The 24,698-nt window shown below is 42.7% G+C and overlaps 2 protein-coding genes across 10 annotated transcripts in view; one reads left to right on the forward strand and one right to left on the reverse strand.

Annotated features, from left to right (window-relative positions):
- Positions 1-14,024: 14,024 nt before the first annotated feature.
- LOC122448888 (translation initiation factor IF-2-like) lies at positions 14,025-23,627 on the reverse strand. The gene is made up of 3 exons (XM_043480553.1): positions 23,533-23,627; positions 16,088-16,698; positions 14,025-15,724 (listed from the first exon to the last, which is right to left on the reverse strand). The coding sequence occupies exons 1-3, from the start codon at positions 23,625-23,627 to the stop codon at positions 15,279-15,281; spliced, it is 1,152 nt and encodes a 383-aa protein (XP_043336488.1). The 3' UTR covers positions 14,025-15,278.
- Positions 16,053-24,698, forward strand: part of ARHGAP12 (Rho GTPase activating protein 12) — a 115,195-nt gene continuing 106,549 nt past the window's right edge. For 5 of the 9 annotated variants that reach the window (XM_043478890.1, XM_043478895.1, XM_043478896.1 and 2 more), the window contains exon 1: positions 16,097-16,232. The gene's annotated coding sequence lies outside the window, so the exon portion shown is untranslated. Of the gene's footprint in view, positions 16,238-24,698 lie in introns of all 9 variants that reach the window. The other 4 variants (XM_043478893.1, XM_043478892.1, XM_043478891.1 and 1 more) reach the window with 4 other exon arrangements.

Consider the following 24,698-nt stretch of genomic DNA (forward strand, 5'->3'; position numbering starts at 1 on the left):
TTGGCCCACACGCTGCAAGTACTGAAACCTGCGTGCCCAGGGCCCATTCTCTGCAACAAGAGAAACCCCTGCACTGAGAAGCCAGAGCTCTCCAATGAAGAGAAGCCCCCATTTACAGCAAGTAGGGGCTTCCCTGATGGCTCAGCTGGTAAAGAATCTGCCTGCAATTCGGGAGACCCCGGTTCAATCCCTGGGTTGGGAAGATCCCCTGGAGAAGGGAAAGGCTACCCACTCTAGTATTCTGGCCTGGAAAATCCCAGGTCGCAAAGAGTCGGATGCGGCTGAGCGACTTTCACTTTACTTTCATAGCAACTAGAAAAAGCAGAATGCAGGAAGACCCACCACAGTCAATTTTTTTAAAAAAATGAAAACATAAATAAATCTTTAACAAAACATGAAAAAAGCATGAAATATTTTGATGCTTTAGTTTTGATTTTTATCAAATTTTCTTTTTTGCAGAGCTGCTGGTTTCCCCTAGCAATGGGCAAGAAAGCAGTTTTCACATTGATGCCAATATTATCATAAGCAACAAACGACTTCCCTAAATGGTCTCTCATTAGTATTTTAATTTGCATGTCTTTGATTATAAGTGAGATGGAACCTTTTACCACTGTTTGTCAAAGAACTGAATTTCCTCTTTTGTGAATTGTTTACTTATGTCCTTTGTCTGTTCATCTCTTGCGGTCTTTGTTATCCCTACTTACAAAGAGAACTAACAAGCACTGTCCAGAGAAAGGCCTTCTGTCTGCAACGCTGTGAATTCCTCCTCTTTATGTCATTTCAGACTCAGCATCCGAACAGCAGAGTCAAGGGGAAACTGGGAAGAATAGGAAAGATAAGTGACACATTTCTCTCTGTTGTAGAAGGGAAATGAAAGGTCATGCTACCGAGATAAAAGGCTCTGTTCCTTCACTAAACCCTGATCTTATTTTAATACTGCTTTCTACACATTTTCAAATATCACATTATGTATATTATGTATCATGAGGAATATATCTCAGCATGAGCCACTATGAAGCCATAGTGGCTTCACAAAGTGTCCATTCCAGGAAGATTTGTCAATGACTTAATTAGATGTTATTTAATTTAATTTGGAGTGGCATCCTTAATTTTGTAACCACTTCTGGAAAGGCTGGCACTTCAGTGTGTTTTTCTTCCCTGGATGCAATAAGAGCACGTACAAGACAAGATGGGGATATAAATACAGACTCCCCAGCTTTGCAGTGATGGGTCGGGAGCTAAATAAACTGTTCTCACCTTGAGCTGGTGACTATGGAAAAAGTGAAAGTGAAAGTCACGCAGTCGTGTCCGACTCTGTGACCCCATGGACGATACAGTCCATGGAATTCTCCAGGCCAGAATACTGGAGTGGGTATCCTTACCCTTCTCCAGGGGATCTTCCCAACCCAGGGATCGAATCCAGGTATCCCGCATTGCGGGTGAGCCACAAGGGAAGCCCTTGTGAACTATGGAGAACTAGCCTCAAAAAAGGGCAGAGCTTAAGACCAGTCACGGGAACTCAAATGCTAATAATGACTCTGCAGCTGCTTAGTCGCTCAGTCATGTCTGACTCTTTGTGACCCCATGGACTGCAGCCCACCAGGCTTCTCTGTCCATGGGGATTCTCCAGGCGAGAATACTGGAGTGGGTTGCCATTTCCTTCTCCAGGGGATCCTCCCAACCCAGGGACTGAACTCAGGTCTTCGGCACTGCAGGTGGATTCTTTATCGTCTGAGCCACCAGAGAAGTCCAATAATGACTCTGAACTCCCCAAATTTCTGCATCTGGAAAATGGGGATAGTAGTTTCTCATCTTATCCAAGGGGTATTTGAAAGATTACATTATACAAGAAAAATATTTTGTGGCTGAAAGGAAGAGCATTAAGTGTGATTACACTGCAGTGTTAGTTTTAAAAGTTAAGTCAAGGGACTTCTCTGGTGGCACGGTGGTAACGAATCTGCCCTGCATTGCAGGGGATGCGGGCTTGATCCCTGGTTCCCACGTTGAAAACATCCAGCACGACACAACGGAGCTTCTGTGTGCCACAACTAAGATCCGATGCAGTTCAATAAATAAATAAATAAGTTTTTTTTTTTTTTTTTTAAGAAATAAGTTTTAAAATTAAGACCCCCAGGACGATTTCCTTTGTCAAGTATCTTGAGGTGATACAGAGAATCAAGGAACATTGGGGATGAATAGGATCTCATCCCAGCCAACTCTCTCAGTTCTTTGGGGGAGGACCTGAAGCTGTGAGAGGAAGTATCCAAGATGATACTTGTTTAAAATGACACTGCTAATTAATGACAGAAATGGACTGTTAATCTAGGAGTCTGAATTCCCTCCAGAGGTCTTTCTACTGCGTTCCCCTCTCCGCACACAGCCCAGTGAGTTGAAAGTTACTAAGCACCATTAAGTTAAAGAACTCAATTTGATTTTCTTACAGTCTTGTCTTTTTTTTTTTTTTTTTCCCTGACCAGGGATTGAACTGGTGCCGCTGCACTGAAAGCCCAGAGTCTTCACCTCTGACCTGCCATTGGGGTCCATTTTCCTTATCATCTTTGACAGAATCTGTTTCCAGCCCCCCTTTTATTCTATGAAAGCTAAAAATTTTTTCTATCTATTTATTTATTTGGTTGCACTGGGTCCCAGTTATGGCATGTGGGATCTAGCTCCCCGACTAGGGATCAAGCCTGGACCCCCTGTATTGGGAGCACAGAGTCCCAGCCATGGACCACTAGGCAAGTCCCTAAATTTTTGTTCCTAGTAAAAATAATTACTTCACATAGGCTAAACATATCCTTAGGTTTTTTTCTTTTCTGTGTATTTAACGGACACTACTAAAACCGTGCTCGCCACCAACCGGACGCGGCCATGCTCGACCGCGCGTTCGACGGTGCACCCGAGGCGTGCCTTAGCAAACTGGGGGGGGGAGAATATATGCACGGATCACAACAGAACTGTGGATTTATGTAAAGTAAGACGCTACACGGAGGAGTTCAACGAACCACCCCACTCACAATACTCTTGCCGTGATGAAACTCCCAATGGACGGTAGAGTCTGGGAGGTGCAGTCATGCCGGTCGCTAGAGCAACACAGGAACCTGCAGGACTTCACTGTCACTTTTCACTTTCATGCATTGGAGAAGGAAATGGCAACCCACTCCAGTGTTCTTGCCTGGAGAATCCCAGGGACGGGGGAGCCTGGTGGGCTGCCGTCTATGGGGTCTCACAGAGTCGGACACGACTGATGCGACTTAGCAGCAGCAGCAGCAAAATGCTGTACGTCTAAATGTTTAAGAAACAAGCGTCATTAGGTCCCATTTGTTTAGTTTTGCTTTTATTTCCAATATTCTGGGAGGTGGGTCATAGAGGATCTTGCTGTGATTTATGTCGGAGAGTGTTTTGCCTATGTTCTCCTCTAGGAGTTTTATAGTTTCTGGTCTTACATTTTAGAATCTTTAATCCTTTTGAGTTTTTTTGTTATCGTGTTAGAAAGTGTTTCTATATCATTCTTTTAACAGTGGTTGACCAGTCTATCCCAGCACCATATGTAGTAAAGAGGTGTCTTGTTTTCCATTGTATATCCTTGCCTCCTTTGTCAAGATAATGTCCATAGGTCCGTGATTTATCCTCTGGGCTTTCATTCGTTCCACTTGATTCTATATTTCTGTCTTTGTTGCCTAAGTCTACCAGTACTGTCTTTCGATGACTGTGCGCTATTGTAGTGAGTCTGAAGTCAGGGCAGATTACTCCTCCACGTTCCCTCTTCTTTCATCAAGATTACTTTGGCTATTCCGAGGTTTTTTGTATTTCCAGAACAATTGTGACAATTCTTTGGTCTAGTTAGTGCAAAACAGAAAAAAGAGTAGACACAGAAATACAGACACAGACTTTTTGACCTCCTGTGGGAGGGAACTCGTGAGGGGTGCAATATTTCAAGAACGGGCATGCTCATACTATCTATGGTGAGAACGATCACCAGCCCGAAGGTGGATGCATGAGACAATGCCTCTCGGCCTGGTATGCAGGAAGACCCATAGAATCGGGTGGAGAGGACGGTGGGAGGGGGGATCGAGGGGGAATGACGTGAAATCTATGGGCTGATTCATATTCGCAGGTGATGAAAAAAAAAATTAAATAAATCGATTGTACAAAAAAAAATTAAAAAAAAAAAAAAAAAAGAAACAAGCGTCAAAGAGTAGATTTGAATCAAACGGACTCTTTTGGGACTCTCACATGCAAGGCACTAGTTCACTTTCTCTATTAGCCTAAGCGGGACTGCAAACACCCAGGAGAATGAAGGTCACCAAAATGAAGCAGAACCAGTTTGGCAGTGGGTGTGCAATCTCACTTCACTAGATGGACTAGGATGGAAAGAAATAAATCTGCTAGCCACTCAGAAAGAGGGCTCTGAAATCTTTTTCTTTTTTTAAAAAAATATTTACTCATTTGAGTCTTAGTTGGGGCACGCAGGATCTTCAATCTTCATTGTGGCATGTGGGATCTTTAGCTGTGGCATGTGAGATCTAGTTTCCTGACCAAGGATTGAACCTGGGGACCCTGAATTAAGAGTGTTACATCTTAGCCACTGGACTACCAGGGAAGTCCTGGCTCTGGAATCTTTATGATTTAAGAAAATATGTCTTTCTTTTCAGTTCATTGTTTAAGGAAAAGTGTGTGAACTCCAGCAATGATGTGGACTGCCTTAAGAGAACTGAATGTCAGTACATGGGAGAATCTTCTTTATCAGAGACTGAGTGAAGAAGCAACAAGTTGGTTTATTTGCTTGAAGCTATGGGAAGTTGTATTAGTAGATACATTCAAATGGTCAAGAGTTCAAACACGTGAATTACAAGTGGGGCCAGAGAAGCCACATGCTCAGATGGAGAGCTGAGATCATCTGTCAAACCAAGGGAGTTTTTCTTTTTCCTCCCCATTTCTTTAACTATTAAAGAACTATTAAATCTTATGTTTATTATTTGTTGTAGTTGATTTACAATGTTGTATTAATTTCTGCTGTACAGCCAAGTGATTCAGTTACACATGTATACATATATTTTTTTATATTCTTTTCCGTTGTGATATACAGTAGGACCTTGTTGTTTATCTGTTCTAAATGTAATAGTCTGGGGGCTTCCCCGGTGGTCTAGTGGTTAGGACTCCACGCTTTCACTGCAGAGGGAACAGGTTCAATCCCTGGTAGGGGAAATAAGATCCCTCATGCTGCCTGCCCCTCAAAGGTAATAGTCTGCATCTGCTAACCCCAAACTCCCAGTCTATCCTTCCCCGCCTCTGCCCTGCCTCCTCCCTGGCAACCACACGTCTGTTCTCTGCGTCTGTGAGTCTGTTTCTGTTTTGTAGACGGGATCACTTGTACCATGTTTTAGATTCCACATATAAGTGACATTATATGATATTTGTCTTTCTGACTTCCTTTACTTAGTATGATCACCTCTAGGTCTCTCCAACTACTAAAGAACTTTCATTTTCTATCATATGCTTTCTCCGTCCTAGTTAGGATTTAGTATCTTCTTAGATATACAAAATCCTCTCCTCCCTGGCTCTGTGTTGGCCCATGCACACGTGCAAAGAGTATGACCGTGTCAGTCAAACTGAAAAACAATGGTAAGAAAGTTCTATGTGGCGAGAACTTTTCTGGTGATTTTTCAAAGTAGCCATATTATTTGCCTAGTTTTATTCTGTCCGTTAAATGGAATCTTTTCAATTTTGCACTGTGGATCCTCAGTGTTTCGGATCCATTAGATGGCTCATTCAGACCTCACAGACTTTTCAGAATTCTATACAAAACACGGAGGCTTTACCACAACCCTGGATTTGAATTTGATAGCTCTGACCATTTTAGATTCTGCAGCTGTTAAACCATGGAATGAAGATTTAAAAAAAAAAAAACCTCATTTTAGCCATTAGTTTCAATCTTATCTTTTACTTTCAAACCAAATTGGTAAGGCAGCAAAAAGAACTGTTTTACTCTCCCACTGACCTTGCACCCAAAAGATGACAGTGAAGAATAAGTTGCAAATATGATAACATGTTTTTTTGGGTTTTGTTTTGTTTAAAAAAAGGGGGAGAGGAAGGAATTTCCTGGCAATCCAGTGGTTAGGTCTTGGTGTTTTAACTGCTGAGGCCTGGGTTCAATCTGTGGCTGGGAAACTAAGATCCTGCAAGCCAAGAGGTGCGGCCAGAAACAAATAACCACAGAAAACACACCGGCAGCATGTTATTTAAAATACATACTAATATATATGTTTGCCTAAAAGACAAAAAGGAAAGTAAAACCTGCCCATAGCACAAAGTAAAAGTTGGTCTCAAAGTCAACGAAAATAGATTTTACAGGACCGTGTAATGAAGTCCCTGTGGCAAGTGTCACAGATCACAGAGTGGCTGCATTTTAGGCCTCATATAAGGTGCCCTGACAACGCTGAGTGGGAGCTTTGGTATTTTCCTGACTCATAAGGAAGGGAGCGTGCCATCGGCTGAGTCATCTTCCTGGCTTCCTGGGGTGCCTGGCTGTTCCAAGACACTAATGGAGGATTAAATTCTGGTTACCATGACAGCTACGTAAATGCTGTCATGATATTATCAACAGATGTCATACAGTGTTCCCTCAAAGTGGAATTTTTTTCCCTGTCAAAAATTCAATTTCAACATAAATTCTTCAATAACTAGGCACAGTGGACCCAAAGAATTGGTAATACCCTTCCTTTTCTTAACTTGCTATGTGAAGATAACAACTCATCTTTTACTTAAAATGTATTCCTTCTAGTGAATGGTGTTTGTCTTATGATGTTGCTTATTGTGTTTTTAGAAATTAAAATGAATAGTATGAATAGAAATAAAAATGAAAAGTATAATCAATTCTCTTAGACTTATAGAAACTCAAATTGGAGAAAACAAATCTGAATACCTAGAGCATTAGCTGGCATCTAGTGGCAATGGGTTGGTTTTACCTGTGATGGCGCTGATGTAAACTGTTATGTGTAAAGGACCTGATGGTGGAGACCTGATGGTGTTTTTGGTAGATGTTCTGTCCCTCTCCTTTCTCCATTCCAATGGTTAGAGTCATCCCTGAGAAGCAGAGAAGCAGCCGTAGAGGTTCCTGAAAGTGTCAGTTGCTCAGTTGTGTCTGACTCTCTGTGACCCCATGGACTGTAGCCTACCAGGCTCCTCTGTTCAAAGAATTCTCCAGGCCTAGTGAAATCTGTATTTTTATTTTAAAAACTTTCCTTTGGGGAGGTTTACAGGTGCTTCCCAGGTGACTCAGCGGTAAAGAACCCACTTGCCAATGCAGGAGATGTGGGTTCAATCCCTGGGTTGGGAAGATCCCCTGGAGAAGGAAGTGGCAACCCACTCCAGTATTCTTGCCTGGGAAATCCCCTGGATAGAGGAGCCTGGCGGGCTACAGTCCATAGGTCGCAGAAAGTTGGACACGACTGAGCGGCTAAATAACAACTTTTAGGATGATTGCCGCCAAGCTTCAAGGACTAGGAGCACTTAAAAGTCTTCCAAATCAACATCATAAAAAAAGGTCAGTGACCTCCAGAGTTCTTGAAAAGCCTTTACTAAATGTGTTCCAAACAGCTCTGAGCACTAGTTGCTTTTATTCTTTTCCCTGCTTTTTATATAGTATTTTCTCATTTCACTTGCCTTCAGATATTGGTCATTATTAATTTTGCTGAAGTATTCCTTGGAATCCTTCTAATTTCAGTGGCACAAAAAAACTGCCAAGGGCCTGTTATATTTCTTTGTTTTTTGGTCTGCTTTACATGGCTTGAGGATCCCAGTTCCCCGACTAGGGCTTGAGCCCTGGAGTGAAAGCGCAGAATCCTAACTACCAGGCCACCAGGGAACTCCCAGGCCTGTTATATTTCTAATCTGTGCCTGGTTAGGAAGTCAGTTAACCAAATGTATCAGCCAGGGTCCCATCAGGAAAAGGTCCAGCTAAGTGAATTTAATGGAAGTAGATTGAATGTTGGAACTATTCCCAGAAGTGGGGGTGGGGAAAAGGAATAGATAAAGGATTGAGGTCTGCAGCCAGAAGCCATCCTCAGGCCTAGCCTCTATGTAGAGGAGGAAAGACTGGGGTGCCAGACCCTGGGGAGAGTAGCAACCATGCAGAAGGGCCTCCTCAGGGAACTGCATTTGGGGAGGTGAGCAGCTCCCTTTCCACCAGGACTTTCGAGGCAGAGGATGGAGAGAAGTGAACACTCTGACCTTTCTCTCTGTCCACCCTCTAACCTCTGTCAGGGCCTTCCAGCCAAGAGCCACAGGGCAAGGGAGCCTGACTGTGATGTAATCGCAAGGGGTTAGCCTCCAGGGTGTGAAGCAGGGCAGAGAAGGGTGGAGAATGCATCTGGGGATGGTGGTTGGGATGGAGAATAACCAGCCTGATGAATTCAGAATTTTGGATCCAGTAAAAGTTCTGTGCATGAACTCTGTTCTGCCTCAGCGTCAACATGCCTTGCCCTTTTTTCTTTTTTCTTAGTTTTTGGTACTCAGCTATTTGGATAGTCTATATTGCCAAGATATCTGATTTGTAGTTGATCTGACTTAGTTTTGTAGTATCATCACATTTGGATTTATGCTGGGAATTGATATGGTTATACTTCAATGTACCAATAAAGAGGACAATGTGCATTTTAATATTCTATTATTTTTAATACAATTTGGATTGTACAAAAACATGTTTCTTTTTGGAAATTTATTAAAATTTTTATGTTGGAGTATAGGTGATTTACAATGTTGTGTTATTTTCTGATGTATAGCAAAATGACTTGGTTATTCATATATATTTATTCATGTATATATTCATATATATTTATTCTTTATCAGACTTTTTTTCCTTTATAGGTTATTAAAGAGTTTTGAGTAGAGTTCCCTATGTTATACAGTAGGTCCTTGTTGATTATCTATTTTATGTATAGTAGTGTGTATATGTTAATCCCAACCTCTTAATTTACTCCTTCCCCAAAATGTGACTTTTGAAGTGTGGAACTGAGACAATTCTCCAGGATTGATTCCTCAATCAAATATTAGTCATGATTATTAGGGTGAATTGAAAGTACAAAGGCTGCAAACAATGTAAATTTCATAGGCTCAACTAAAAATGGCCTAGGCTCCTGCTATTGTGGAGCTGGAGGACTCATGGAGCATATTTGGGAAAATGCAATTGTGCTGGCCAGCCCCATCTGCACATATGTTTTGAAAATCCCACGAAATCAAGTTTGTATTTGAGCTTAGAGCCGCTCAGTTTTATTTGAAAATAAAAGAGAGGTTACTATTTCTTGGCTCTCAGAATCTCCGTAGTGGGATTAACCTCCAAGTGCCTGTAGGCTGGATTTAGCACCCTGGAGTGACTGCCTTCTTCCCCATCTCACTTCCTCACCCCTAACACTGGTCCTTCCATCGCATTCCAATCTTCTTGCACTTTAATCCTTGCCTCAGGTTACTGGAGGAACCCAACCAAAGAAAGAGGTATACTTTCATCTTCTACCTGTGTAAATCTGTAAACTTTATAACAATTTTAAGACAAATTACTCTTTTACTAAGAGCTGAAAAAAACTCTACAGAACTTCAATTTTATCAATTACTGACCACCTGCCCAATGTTGGTAGTTTAGTCCCAAAGTTGTATCCGACTCTTCCAACCCCATGGACCGTAGCCCGCCAGGCTACTCTGTCCATGGGATTTCCCAGGCAAGAATACTGGAGTGGGTTGCCATTTCCTTCTCCTGGGGATCTTCCCAATGTTAGGTGGCAGGAGAAGGGGTTAGATGCTTTTATCTCATTTACTCCTCCCACCCAGCCTGATGCACCTATCATATGAATTTTAGTAACATGATTTGTTTGGATGCCTGGTAGCTCAGCTGGTAAAGAATCCACCTGCAATGCAGGTTCGATTCCTGGGCAGGGAAGATCCCCTGGAGAAGGAAAGAGGCTACTCATTTCAGTATTCTTGGATTTCCCTGGTGGCTCAGCTGGTAAAGAATCTGCCTGCAATGTGGGAGACCTGGGTTCAATCCTTGGGTTTGAACCTATACAGTTTGAATCCTATACAGTCCCTGGGGGTCTCAAAGAGTCGGACAGGACTGAGCAACTTTCACTTTCATCAACGATACCAAATTACATATGTTTACATAAAGTGTTATCTGCATATTTACTTATCACCAGTTACTTGCTAAGAAGCACTGGTACAATGTTGACTAGAAGTGGTGAAAGCAGATATCTTTGCCTTGTTTCTAGTTAGGGAAGTAGCTTTATTTTTAAATGAAGAAATAGTATTTCTACCTTAACTATGTTTCACATTGAAACACTGCACTACTGTCTAGTTTTGGTAAATATTAAAAGTTGCTCATGCAGTGTAAAAGGCTTAAATAATGAATTATGGATTATTCATCTTTATTTTAGGGTCATTTCCTTACTGCCTTTTTTTAATGTTGGAGTTAAATACAAAAGTGAAATGAATGCATATTTTATTTGGAGGCTATAGGCAGAAAAAATTATCAATACAAATATATTTGATTGGCTGACAATAGTCTAAATTTTACTAATTTTCAGCAGTGGTCAGTTTTTATTCCAATCCCAAAGAGAGGCAATGCCAAAGAATATTCATATTATTATACAATTGCACTCATTTCACATAGTAGCAAGATTATGCTCAAAATCCTTCAAGCTAGGCTTCAGCAGTAAATGAATCGAGAACTTTCAGATGTACAAGCTGGATTTAGAAAAGGTAGAAGAACCAGAGATCAAACTACCAACATACATTGGATCATAGAAAAAGCAAGAGAATTCCAAAAAACATCCACTTTTGCTTCATTGACTATGCTAAAGCCCTTTGTATGGATCACAACTATCTGTGGGATGTTCTTAAAGAGATAGGAATACCAGAACACATTACCTGCCTCCTGAGAAACTTGTATGCAGGACAAGAAGCAACAATTAGAACCGGACATGGAACAGCGGACTAGTTCAAAATTGGGAAAGGAGTACATCAAGGCTTATTTAAATTATATGAAGAATACATCATACAAAATGCTGCACTGGATGACTCACAAGCTGGAATCAAGATTTCTGGGAGAAATATCAATAACCTCAGATATGCCCATGATACCACTTTAATGGCAGAAAGTGAAGAGAAACTACAGAGCCTCTTGTTGAAGGCGAAAGAGGAGAGTGAAAAAGCTGACTTAAAAGTCAACATTCACAAAATGAAGATCATGGCGTCCAGTCTTACCACTTCATGGCAAAGAGATGGAGAAAAAGTGGAAATAGTGACAGATTTCATTTTCTTGGGCTCCAAAATCACGGTGGACTGCGGCTGCAGCCATGAAATTAAAAGACACTTGCTCCTTGGAAGAAAAGCTATGACAAACCTAGACAGCATATTAAAAAGCAGACACATCTCTTTGCTGACAAAGGTCCATATAGTCAAAGCTATGGTTTTTCAGGTAGTTGTGTACAGGTATGAGAGTTGGACCATAAAGAAGGCTGAGCACTGAAGAACTGGTGTTTTCGAACTGTGGTGCTGGAGAAGACTTGTGAGAGTCCCTTGGGCTGCAAGGAGATCAAACCAATCAATCCTAAAGGAAATCAACCCTGAATATTCATTGGAAGGACTGGTGTTGAAGCTGAAGCTTCAATACTTCAGCCCTGATTCGAAGAGCTGACTCATTGGAAGATCCTGATTCTGGGAAAGATTGAAGGCAAGAGTAGAAGGGGACGACAGAGGATGAGATGGCTGGATGGCATCACTGTCTCAATGGACACGGGTTTCAGCTCATGTCCTCAGGGAGACAGTGAAGGACAGGGAAGTCTGGCAGTTCATAGTGTCACAAAGAGTTGGACATGACTTAGCAACTGAACAACTAATTTTGTTCGAGAAAGCCCTACCTATATAATTTTTTTTTTTTTCCCCAAACTAGTTGGCTGGACTACATCACCTGTGGGATCTTAGTTCCTGAACCAGGGATCGAACTGGAGCCTCCTACAGTGGAAGCTCAGAGTCTTAACTGCTAGACCGCTGAGGAAGTCCCATCTGCCTATATAATTTTGAAAAGTTCCAGGTGGCAATTTTCCCTAAGTCGTAATTATTCATGCCTGCACTTGTTTTTAATGGGTGTAAAAAACTGATCATGTAAATTTACATGGTGAAAATGGTGAGATTTCACAAGACAATATTAACAAAGTTTTTAAAATCCTTAAAGAGATGTAAATTGGAATGCCATGCCTATGATTATAATTCCCTTTGATATTTCTGGAAATTAAGTCCACAAATAAATACAATCAAATACTGAAACATATTAGGCAAAATAATTTCTAGAGCATCTGTGTAACCTGTGGAAACAGGAGGCAGTTGGCATTACAAAGTGGGCCAGTGAACAGATACATACAGAAACACATGCCTTCAGTGTTTTTTCTCAACCATAATTAGGAGATGGACAAATGGTCCATAAAATTTTTATTATCTAAAATAGAGGATCCAATTCATTAAAACTTAAGTCTCTACTTAAAGAAAAATAAAGCAATCTTGAAAATGTACCTACATTTGCTATGATTTATACTAAGCCCCAAACCAAATATTGTAACTCTATCTTAGATTGTTAAAGATAGTTGAACTTAATGAAAATAACTCTGAATTTTTAAACCTGAGAATGTGTACTAATATACCTGATATTCTCATTCTAACCAGGTGAACTTTGGTAAAATAGATGAAACCTGAATGTTTTAATAACAAAATAAAAATACTAGAGAATATTAAATATTTTTTTGTTTGAATAGATAAATCCTTTTCATGGTTTGAATATTAAAGTTTACATAGGAATACAGTGAAAAGTCCTTTCTATATCTTCCATCCACAGATTTCTCATAACTCAACAGTTACTTTGTCCTAGTTTAATACATACACATGCTAGTACATTATTCTGTTCCATTTTTCCACTTTTTCATTGAACAAAAATATCTTGGAAATCTTAATTTTTAAAAAAAAATTCATTATTTATTTTTTGGCTGTGCTGGGTCTTTATTCCTGTGTGGGCTTTTCTCTAGTTGCAGCAAGCAGGGGTTACTCCCTAGTTGTGGTGTGCAGGCTTCCCACTGCAGTGGCTTCTCTTGTTGCAGAGCATGGGCTCCAGGTCATGGGGGCTTCAGAAGTTGTGGTTCCCAGGGTCTGGAGTCCAGGCTCAATAGTTGTGGTGCATGGGCTCACTTGCTGTAGGATCTTTCCAGAACAGGGATCAAACCCGTGTCTCCTGCATTGGCAGGCAGGTTCTTTACCATGCAGCCACCAAGGAAGCCCCAGAAATCTTAATATTAAAACATGAAGAACTTAGTTTCTTTTTGTTGTTGTTGTTGTTAACAGCTACATAGAGGTCAAATGTATGGTTATATCATAATTTAGTGTCTTGTTGATGGATATATTTAAGCTGTTTCAAGGATAAGAAATACCTTGTCATTTCTCATGTGTTGAACTACATCTGTGGGCTAGATCCCTAGAGGTGAAATTGGAGGTTCAGAGTATGCATACATTTGTAATTTTGATCAGTCAGTTCAGTTCAGTCGCTCAGTTGTGTCCGACTCTTTGCGACCCCATGAATCACAGCACGCCAGGCCTCCCTGTTCATCACCAACTCCCGGAGTTTACTCAAACTCATGTCCATTGAGTCGGTGATGCCATCCAGCCATCTCATCCTCTGTCGTTCCCTTCTCCTCTTGCTCCCAATCCCTCCCAGCATCAGGGTCTTTTCCAATGAGTCAACTCTTCACATGAGGTAGCCAAAGTATTAGTGTTTCAGAGACTTCAGCATTAGTCCTTCCAATGAACACCCAGGACTGATCTCCTTTAGGATGGACTGGTTGGATCTCCTTGCTGCCAAATTCTTCTTTCTATATATTTCAGCCAAAGCAGAGGGCCAGATATAATTTTATGCCTTTTTCATTTCATTCAGAAATGCACAAAGTGGGTTACCTATTAAAGAATAAGGAAGAAAGGACAAATGTATTTGGCAATTTAGAGTACATTTTCACTCAAAAATACATTAGAAATACATAGAAATTTACTGTTCATCTACTGCATGCCAAGTGCTTTTAAGCTTCTGGACCTACCTACCTAAACAAATCAGACTCAAATCTCTGCCTCTGTGGAACTTACATTTTGGAACTCTATGCTACTTCTTAAGACACAAGTTAAATGTCAATATCCTGAAAATGATCTGTTGAGATCCTGAGCACAGGCACCAGACATATGCTACCAGTGTTATTTAAAACTAACTAGAGGCAATGTTGCATATGATTTCATAGTTTTCCATCAGGTCCTTTTAAACAACACACTTGGCGAGAGCTCTTTTTATCTGACTCCATCTGCTGTTGGTAGTGATCAGCATACTGTGGGCATTGTGGTAGCATCTGAGATTAGGCTGTGAAATAGGAAGTGGAGTTACGTGCAGATCAGCAAGTGTGTGCAAACTGTTTAGTTCTATCTGAAGCTGAAACCACGGGTGTCCAACTCAGGCTTGGGAAACACGGAAGATAAGGTTATCTGCACATGCCCATCAGGGCAGTTTCCCTTTTGCTGTCTGTCCCTGTTTTGGTTCTATAACGAGATCCCAGGGGTTTTATGGAAAACAGTGTCAGAAGCATACACCAGCAGTACTCTGTCTGCTGAACAAGGGCATGCAAAATGTTACTTGTTAGAAAGTAAGGGAGACAGAAAGGACAAGTGATGCCAAGGAAAGTGGGTGTATTGTCCAGTGAATTGTCTGAGAAAGTATGGCCTCAGGCTTGTGCATGTTTTCTTTCTTTTTCCTTTCTTGGCTGTGCTGCAGGCATGCGGGATCTTAGTTCCCCGATCAAGGACTGCTCCGAGTCTTAACCACTGGACCTCCAGGAAATCCTTCTTTTCTTCCTAAAAGAAAATCTTAAATCTTTAGCTCCCCCATTAGATTTAATGTTATAAGAAGTCAGTAAACTATAGTTGTTAAAGTCTTGCCAATATCCCATTGGGTTCTTTGCAGTCACTACAGAATAACTGGGAGTTCAGCTTGTGATGGGGAAGTCAGACACAACAGCATCTTCAAGCATGATGTGAAGAATACAAAAGAGCCAGTTCCAGAGACCGGCTCTTGAGTCATACCCTGATCTTTTTTCTTTTGCTTGTTTTATTAAAATTTCAGCTCTGCACCGTAATAGACAATCAACAATTGGTTAGTTACGAATGTTTTCTGCAGTCCGAGTACATAGCAGTGATGTTTCTGTCCTTGAATCTTAGAGCTTAGGAGGCTTTGGACTCGTCAACATGCTCCTTTCACAGCTGAGGTCGAGAAGGGCGAAGAGACAATGGCAGAAGTCAGGTCTCTCTCTCGAGTCCCAGTCCAGCAGAACTCTCGCCACAGTCTCCCCAGGGAAACCTGTTATGCCTCTGACTTCTGGATTCCGTGCTGCCATCCCGCAAGCGCTGCAAGCTGGGGTGACTTTGGACAATGACATTGTGGCCCCCACGGGGCTTGCACACGGCAGAAGCCGCCCTGGAGCCGCCCGCCCGCCCGCGGAGTGTGCGCGCTGTTTCCGCACTCGGCCGGGTGATCCCGGCGAAGGTCCGGGACCAGGTTGTGGACCAGGGTCTCCAGAGTTCCCTTCCGTCAGGTGAGGTCGCGAGGGGACTTTCTCCGATTTCTGGGCCCGGAAAGGCTGACCCTCGCCCGGCAGCGCTCCTAGCCGGACGAGAAAGGTGACAGGCGGGCCCACGCCCCCTCCTCCCTTGGGCCCCACTCCTGCCACCCCAGGGCTCGGGCCGTTTTCCTTCCGCCCTTCCCTCGTTTTCCCCACCGGCGTCTCCTCAACTTTTCCCACTTGGCGTTTAAAACCTCCACCGCCCCCCTCCCTCGGCGAGCAGCTCGCGCGCCCGAGGCGCTCCTCGGCCCCTCCCCCCGCCTCTCCCCTCCTCCTCCCGGATCCTCGCCGCCCGCTTCCCCGGCGCCCGCCCGGCCGTCACGTGCGCCGCGCCCCGCCCCGTCACGTGGCCCCGCCCCGTCCCTCCCCCGCGCCGGCGCGCTCCGACGTGCCCTGGAACTCACCCGCCCCGGGAGAGCCGCCTGCGGGGACGCGCCGGCCGCGGCCGCCGCTGAGTGAGCGCCCTTCAGGTTCGTCTGGGCGCCCCGCTGCCGCCGAGCCGGGCCAGGAGGGAGCCGCCCCCCCCACCGCGAGGCCGCCGGGCCCTCGGTGAGGTTGGTGGGGAGAGGGGAGCCGCGGGCGGAGGGCAGGTCGGGGCATCGCTGCACAAAGGCGCCCGGGGCCGGGGCTGCGGGGCCGGGGGAGGCGTGTGCGGGCGCGCGGCGACGTCGGGGTGCGCGAGGTGCGGCCGGGGGCGCGGCCGGCGGGGTCCGGGCGCCGGGCGGGCGCGGGGTGCTGGGCGGCTGCCGGCCGCTCGGCCGACGTGGGCGACGGGGTTTTAAATGGCTGGAAGTTGTGGCTCCTCTGCCCCCCGGGTTTGCTGACTTCCTGTGAGAGGGCAGTGCCCGCCGCCCCGCCCCCAGGAAGGAGGGTGGCGGGCTGTGTGTGTGTGTGTAAAAGGCTGGCGGTGCCGCCCTCCTTTCTGGCCTCCCGCCGGCGGCGAGCCCGCTCCTCAACTGCTGCAGGGGGTGCAACCCCCGCCCGCCCAGCAGCCCCAGGAGCCGACCTGGGGCTCCTCGAAGATTATTGATCCACCCAGACTGGGCATGGGGGCTTCTGCAGCTTCTAGAGGGGCCCCGCCCCTGCTCAGTGGGCATCTGCTTCTTTCTAGCCCTTCTGCGAGGATTCTTCTCCACGGTTTTTAATTGCAGGAACCCTCTGCGCTCTTCTCGGGTGTGTGTGAGTGTGTGTGTGTGTGGATTGTCTTCTAAGGATGACTGTCCTTGACGTGTGGCGTCTGAAGTTACCGCAGACCCTTTGACACGAAAAGGCCACAGGGTCATTCTCAAGGCGTGGTGATGTTTTCCTCCTGACGGCAGCCACCGTTTTCCAGGCACTTGCCAAGGCGAGCGTGTTCAAAGCGTGGTTGTATGAAAGTTCTGATGTGTCTCCAAGTGAAGTATTTGTTGTCGGGACAGGCTGTTAACATTCGTGTTGCTTTATGGTTAATTAGGACTTGGGAGGTAATTTTAAAAAAGATTTGTTTACGTTATTTTGAGCTGTGCTGTCTTTTCGTTTGTTGTGCGCAGGATTTCTCTAGTTGGGGGAAGCAGGGGCAACCGTTTGTTGTGGTGAGTGGTCTTCTCTTTGCTGTGGCTTCTCTTGTGTCCTCTGGGCTCTAGGGTGCGGGCTTCAGTAGTTGGGGCAGGCAGTTGTGTCTCAAGGGCTTAGTTGCTCCGCGCGGCCTGTGGGATCTTCCGGGACCAGGGATCCAACCCGTGTCGCCTGCATTGCAAGGCGGATTCTTATCCACCAGACCACCAGAAGCCCGGGAGGTAGATTTTTTTGAACATTTAGGCATGTGTTCCTAACGCGAGGTGAATACGGGGAGGAAGGAAGGAACTTTGAATGAAGAGTCCACTCGGGTTCTGATTAAGATTGTGCCACTCAACTTCTGAAGGTGAGACCTTGAAAGACTCTGAATGTTATGGTGAAAGATGGCTCAAAAACGTCCAGCTCCTGGCCACGCCTCTTTTATACCCAAACGCTGGGAAATGGTGGCCTGGAGGTGGATCTATATCCAGTGTTCCTTACCTGATCCGCAGGAGGGTGCGTGACAGGTCAGGATGTCTTTTGTGTTATCTTTTGGTCGGAGTAGGTGGTCTGGCTGCTGGGGTCAGTATTTCTCTCTTTCTCTCTGTTTTAAAAAATGTCTTGGAAATGTTTCTGAGCACAGTTTGGCTTGACCCAGGCTCTAAAGACTTGATGCTGAGTGGGGCAACTGGAAGAACCTGAGGAGCTGGGCATGTCGGTGTGACCCCTGGTTGCAGGAAGCTCTGCTGTTTTGGAAAGGGACTCTCTGGGGAAAAATGAGTTAAATGAAGTCTAATGTACCATATTGCATGCGCATGCCCCAGTATGGGATGGTAGGTTTCTGTTCCTACTTTATGGAGGACAGAAGTTGGAGAAGATTGCTAAGGCACTGATTCTTAATGTGATGCCATCTGTATAGAGTGGTTGTCCATATATAGTCAATATTTTATGTATCTTTAGTTTTTTTTTTTTTTTTACATGCTACACTAACTGTTAGGCACAAGTGAAAATATATAAATGCCGCAGAAAAACAGTGTATTATTTGTAGTCAGTCATTTGGTGGTTCTTTCATTAATGAGAAAGTATCTGCTGAGTGCTTTTTTTAAACTAGGTTGACGGAAAATGTGTTTTACGAATGTAAAGTACTTCAAGTGATGCAGTTGACAATTCTGAGAATAAAAGGGTAACAAACAGTTTAAGTTAATTAAGACAGTGAATATGATGCTGTGTAAAATTACTAAGGGGTAGCTTCCCTGATGGCTCAGCTGGTAAAGAATCCGCCTGCAATGTGGGAGACCTGGTTTGATCCCTGGGTTGGGAAGATCCCCTGGAGAAGGGAACGGCTACCCACTCCAGTATTCTGGCCTGGAGAATTCCATGGACTATATAGTCCAAAGGGTTGACAAGAGTCAGACACGACTGAGCTGACTTTCACACTCACACACTCATTTATGCGTGTATGAGAAAACCAGTGCTAGGAAAAAGCAGTTTAAGGTAAATCTGCCTAAAGTGGGCATTACAGTTTTATAGTAGTGGGAAAGAAGAGTGAGATTAAACTTTTATCTCATATAGAATAGTTTTAGTTGTACTTGCAAGTATGCATTGTTTTGTTGAACGAATCAGAAGTGAAAAGGCAGGATGGTACCACATAGCATCATTGTGCTTCAAAATCATGCTCTTTTGAGGAACCAGTTGGGCTGCTATCTTTGTGGTTTCTTTAATTGTTAACTGTTCTAATTGTGCCACATCCTCATTTTTGGATGGTTTTGCAGTGATTCAGACATTTTCCTGTTTTACTGACTTAATATTTTGCAGTTTCAGTGTGCAGTTGACCAGTCTTTTAATTGAACTGAACTACCTCTCTAAGCACCCCTTGCCTTGATAATCTGCTGCTGCTAAGTCGCATCAGTCGTGTCCGACTCTGTGTAACCCCATAGACGGCAGCCCACCAGGCTCCCCCGTCCCTGGGATTCTCCAGGCAAGAACACTGGAGTGGGTTGCCATTTCCTTCTCCAATGTGTGAAAGTGAAAAGTGAAAGTGAAGTCGCTCAGTCGTGTCCGACACTTAGTGACTCCAGGGACTGCAGCCTACCAGGCTCCTCCGTCCATGGGATTTTCCAGGCAAGCATACTGGAGTGCGGTGCCATTGCCTTCTCCCTTGATAATCTAGTGCTTCTCAAATTTTAGTGTACGTGGGAATCACCTGAACTTCTTAAGCCCCATGTAGTACCAGTGCTGCCAGGACCTCAGACTACTGTTGTCACGTGGAAATGTGATGCCTGTCACCTTTGTAATGCTCAAGTTTTTAGTACTCACATGATAAGTAAGAAAGTTACAAAGAAGCCATGAAATAAATCTTACTATCGTTTTGTCTATATGACAGCTTCAGACTCCCATGTGTGTTTTACACTTAGAGCACGCCTCAGTGTAGGTTAGCCACAAGTTTCATGCTCAGTAGGCGCATTGGTTAGCAGCAGCTGCTGTGTTGAACAGCGGTGGTTCTGGAGTCTGCAGTCTAAATCACTGCTCTTCTAAGTGCGCTTTCAGATTGGCTGTATCAGCAACCCTTGGGAACCTGTTAGAAATGCACATTTTTGGGCCCCACCTCAAACCTACTCTCATTGGAATATCTGGGATTTCATTAATCTGCAGCATATGACTACAGAATGTGTATGTGGTGTTTTGGATATGATCGCAGAACAGGAAAAGTTCATTAGGGGAAAATTAAGGAATATGATCATTATTGTCAGTATTGGTTCATGGAGTGTGATGAATATACTAACGTAAGATGTTTGCAGCCGGGGGGAACAGTGTACAGGGTATATGGGAACTCTGTACTATCTTTGCAGTAAATCTGTGAATATAAAACTCATCTAAAAGAACATGTTTTTAGTTTGTTTGTTTTTTTTTTGCCATGCTGTGTGGCATGTGGGATCTTAGTTCCCAGACCCAGTGTTGAACCAGTGCCCCCTGCAATGGACGCTCAGAGTCTTAACCACTGGACCATCAGGAAAGTCCCAAGAATGTGTTTTTTTTTTTTTTAAGAAGCTCTCTGGGTGATGCCGTCTTTCACTAAAAGTGAGACGCAGTGATCTGGATCACTAAATATGACCTGCACTACTACAGCTTGGGTGGGCAGGATGGAGGTTACTATTAGGTCTCCTAGGGTAATAATAGTATTTTTGTATTAAGTGCTAACACTTACAAAGCACTTAACATGTGCTAGGGATTAAACCAAGTGCTTTATGCATATTTACTTGTTTAACTCTCCCAATATGTGATATATACTATTAATCATTTCCCTTTCACAAATGGAAAAAACACTGAGGCTCAGAGAAGTCAGGTGCCTTGTCTGAGGTTACAGGGCTAGCCAGAGGCAGAAGAGAAACGGACATTTGACGAGGGGCTCATTTTATTTTATTTATTTATTTTTTTTTATATTGCAGTGTTGTATCTTTATTATTTTTTTTTTTATTAGTTGGAGGCTAATTTCAGTGGGTTTTGTCATACATTGATATGAATCAGCCATAGAGTTACACGTATTCCCCATCCCGATCCCCCCTCCCGAGGGGCTCATTTTAAAAGCAGTCAGTTCAGTTGTGAGTGTTCTCTTCAAGTAAGTGATAATTAATGTGAATGTTCTGTATCATGCATTCCAGTTTACAAAGTACTTTTTCTCTTTGCATTTTCATAAGGATCTTTTGAGGTGTGTCTTGTTTCTTTTGTTTTATAGATAGTTCAGGTCAGTTCAGGCCTGTGAGCTGCTAAATGGCAAGCCCTGATTTAAATTTCAGTCCTTCAACCCTGAGTCTGTGCTTCTTCACCACTGGAGAATTCAAACTATTAATACATTTTGGAGTTAGAGCAGTATCTTTAAAAGTTATGCTGAAAATTGCCTGTATGTTGCTGTATATTACTGGTTTGTTTTAAAAAATAGTTTTATTGAGTTACAGTATACATACACTAAAAGTCAACAATGAAACAGTGTGAACAGCAACATTGCTTAGCATTATTCTAAGCAAAACAAGCCAGACATTGAAGGTTATATACTGTATATGGTTGGTGCTTTTCTGTCTCCATTTGGTTTCCTTGAGGAAGCTGTGATTAATGCAATGCTTTTTTATCACGCTTTATAGTTTACTAAGTACTTTTTCATGTTTTCTCTACCCATTCTCACAGGGATCTTCTGAAGTTTGTGTTGTTTCCTGTTTTACAGAGGATTGTACCACAGTTGGTTTAGGCATTCACCAGTTGATAGGCCTTTGGGTCATTTCCAGTTTCTGGCTGTTAGGAATAAAGCTGTTACGGATGTTCATGTAAGGCCTTTGCAAGGATTTATGCTTTCATTTTTCTTGGATAAATACCTAGAAGAGGAATTGCTAGATCATATATTAAATGTATGTTTAACTAAGAAATTGCCAAAGTGCTTTCCACAGTAGCGGTACTGCTCTGCGTTACCACCAGCAGTGAATGAGAGTTCCCAGTTGCTGGTATCCTTGCCCTGCAAAATATCCTTCATATGTATTTAAAGCCATTCTGGTAGGGGCGTAGTGATACCTGGTCTGTTTTTATTTTTTTTTTTTCACTTTTTATTTTTGGCTGCCTCAGTGTTAGTTGCGGCAGGCAGGGTCTTCATTGCATTGCGCAAGCACCACAGCCCTGGCCTCAGTAGTTGCCATGCACTGGCTGTCTAGCTGAGGCTCTCGGGCTTAGTTGTCTGGTGGCATGTGGTACCTTAGTTTTCCCACCAGGGATTGAACCCAAGTCTTCTGCACTGGAAAGCAGATTCTTAACTACTTGACCTCCAGGGAAGTCCCTGATATCTGGTGGTTTTCATTTGCCTTATTAGAGTTTTGTTTAACAGCTTTATTGAGGTATAATTGCTGTAAAATAAACTGGACTTATTTTAAGTGTGCATTTTGATGAGTTTTGACATAGGAGTAGGCCTGTAAAATCATCACCATTTTCAGGATAGCAAACATACCCATCTCTCACCTCCTAATTTCCTTAAGCCCAAAGGTAATTCATTGCTCTTGTTCCCTGTTAACCATTTCTGTGTGTTTCTGATCTGCTTTCTGTCACTATTTTTATTACTTAGCATTTTCTAGAATGTTATGTAGATACAATCATAGAGTATGTGCTTGTCTGGATTTTTTTCACTCAACAAAATTATCTTGAGATTCATCCAGTTTGTTGTGTATATCAGTAGTTTGTTCCTTTTTATTGCTGAATGATATCCCATCGTGTGGATATTACACAATTTATGTGGTCACCTGTTGGTGATCATAGGGTTGCTTCCAATTAGGGGCTGTTGCAAATAAAGCCACTGTATACATTCATGGACAGGTCTTTATATGGACATGTGTTTTTATCTTCTTTGGTAAATACCAAGGAGTAGAATCCCTGGGTCATATGGTTGATGTATATTTCAAGGTTTTAAGAATCTGCCCAGCTTTTCCCAAAGTAGTTGTACTGTTCTACAACAGTATTATGTCTACCAGCAGTATGTCAGAATTCTGGTTGCTCCACATTCTCAGAAATACTGGTATGGTCAGCCTTTTAATTTTAGTCATTCCAGTAGATGTGTGATGTTATTTGTGTTTTTAATTTGCATTTTCCTAAGGACTAAAGATTTTGGGCATCATTTCATAGACTTCTTTACAATCTATAAATCCTCCTCCTTGGATATGAATACTTGTCCATTCTTATCTTTTGCCCCCTTTTTATTGGGTATTTGTAGTCTTATTGACTTCTATAGTTTTTGTGTATTCTGTCTATGTGTTCTTTGTTGGAGATAAGTTTGTGTCTGAGATATTTGTGACTATGTTCATAAGGGATATTGGTCTGTAGTTTTTCTCTTTTATAACTTCTTTTTCTGGTTTTGGCATGAAGACACGCTGACTTCATAGAATGAATTGGGATGTCTTTTCCCTCTGTTTCAATTTTCTGTAAGAAGTTTGTTTAGAGTTAGTATTGGTTTCCTTCCACTTTGGTAAAATTCACCACTGGAGCCATCTTGGCCAGGAGTTTTCTTTGTGGGAAGATTTTTATAGACAGATTCAATTTATTTAATACACATAGAATGATTTAGGTTATCTGCTTCTTAAGCAAGCTTTGGTAATTTGACAAAGAAATGTATCTGGTTCATCTAAATTGATGAATTTATCAGCATAAAGCTGTTCATAATATTCTCTTATCTTCGTTTTAATGTCTTTAAGGTGTATAGTTATATTCCTTGTTTCATACGTAATGCTGGTTATTTGTGTTTTTTCTTTTTAGTTCTTGATCAGTTTGGCTAGAGGATTGTCAGTATTACTGATCTTTTTGAAGAACCAGCTTCTGGTTTTCATTGATTTCCTCTGACATTTTTCTATTTTCTCGTTTACTGATTTTTGCTCTGATCTTTGTCATGTCCTTTCTTCTGCTTGCTTTGGGTTTAATTTGCTCTTCTTTAGTTTCTTGCAAGCTTACATCACTGATTTGAGACCTTTTTCTTTTATGATTGTTGGCATTTGGTATATAAATTTTCCCTGAGCACTGCTATAGCTGCATTGCACAAACTCCGAGATGTCACCTTTTCATTTTCATCCAATTCAAATCTCTTATTTGATTTTTCATTTGATCTATGGGTTATTTAAAAGTATGTTGTTGTGGAGTTGCCAGAGTACATTATTTATGTTATTCCAGTCCTTACAGATTTATTAAGATTTGTCTCATGGACTAGAATATAGTCAACAGAAAATGTATGTTTATAAGAAACTACTGAACCTAGCTGTACCATTTAGCATTCCCACTAGTACCGAATGTGTGTCCAGTTGTTGGTATCTTTGTCAGCCCTTGATATTGTCTTTGTTTTTAAAAGATAACTTTATTCTAATTGGTGGGTAGTAATACCTTGTTTTGATTTTAGTTTGCATAATTGGTTTTCTAATGTTTTGTAAAACAATTTAAATATGAATGAGAAGAGTCATGTTTTTTATTTTTTCTTCCATGTTTTTATGTTACAGGACAGGAACCTGTAAGATAGCAGTCCCCAACCTTTTGGGCACCAGGGGTTGGTTTCATGGAAGACAGTTTTTCCACAGACCTGAGCAGGGTGGTGGGGGCAGTGGTGTTGAGGCGGTAACGTGAGCCATGGGAAGCGGCCGGGTTCCTGTCTGCAACCTGGGCATTGGTGGCAGAAGTAGTTCATCACCGTCTGTGTGCTACAGAAGTGCTACTTTTCAGTTTTCTAAAAGACTGAATGTTTATCTGCCTTTCAGTATTTACTTTTTAAGAGGATCTGTGAAAGCTGTGTGAGGATTGAAGTGATTTTTATAGTTTTGGGGTAGACTTGTATAAACTGATTTAAATTATAGTCTCCATTTTACATTCCCACCAGCAGTGCACATGAATTCCAGTTTCTCCACCTCCTCACCAACACTTGTTATTTCTGTTGTTATTTTTACAGTAGCCACTCTCATGGATGTGGCGTGGTGTCTC

The sequence above is a fragment of the Cervus canadensis genome, chromosome 10 (genome assembly GCF_019320065.1).
Source record: "Cervus canadensis isolate Bull #8, Minnesota chromosome 10, ASM1932006v1, whole genome shotgun sequence".
Taxonomy (NCBI): Eukaryota; Metazoa; Chordata; class Mammalia; order Artiodactyla; family Cervidae; genus Cervus; species Cervus canadensis.

Excerpts from the sequence above, each read along its gene's own strand:
- LOC122448888 (XM_043480553.1), bottom strand. The coding sequence starts at position 23,627 with ATGACAAAGATCAGAGCAAAAATCAGTAAACGAGAAAATAGAAAAATG. Across the intron at positions 16,699-23,532 it reads CTGGTTCTTCAAAAAGATCA|GAGCCCCAGGTCGGCTCCTG; the intron begins GTAATACTGACA and ends ATAATCTTCGAG. Across the intron at positions 15,725-16,087 it reads AGGCGGCTCTCCCGGGGCGG|GAGCGCTGCCGGGCGAGGGT; the intron begins GTGAGTTCCAGG and ends TCGTCCGGCTAG.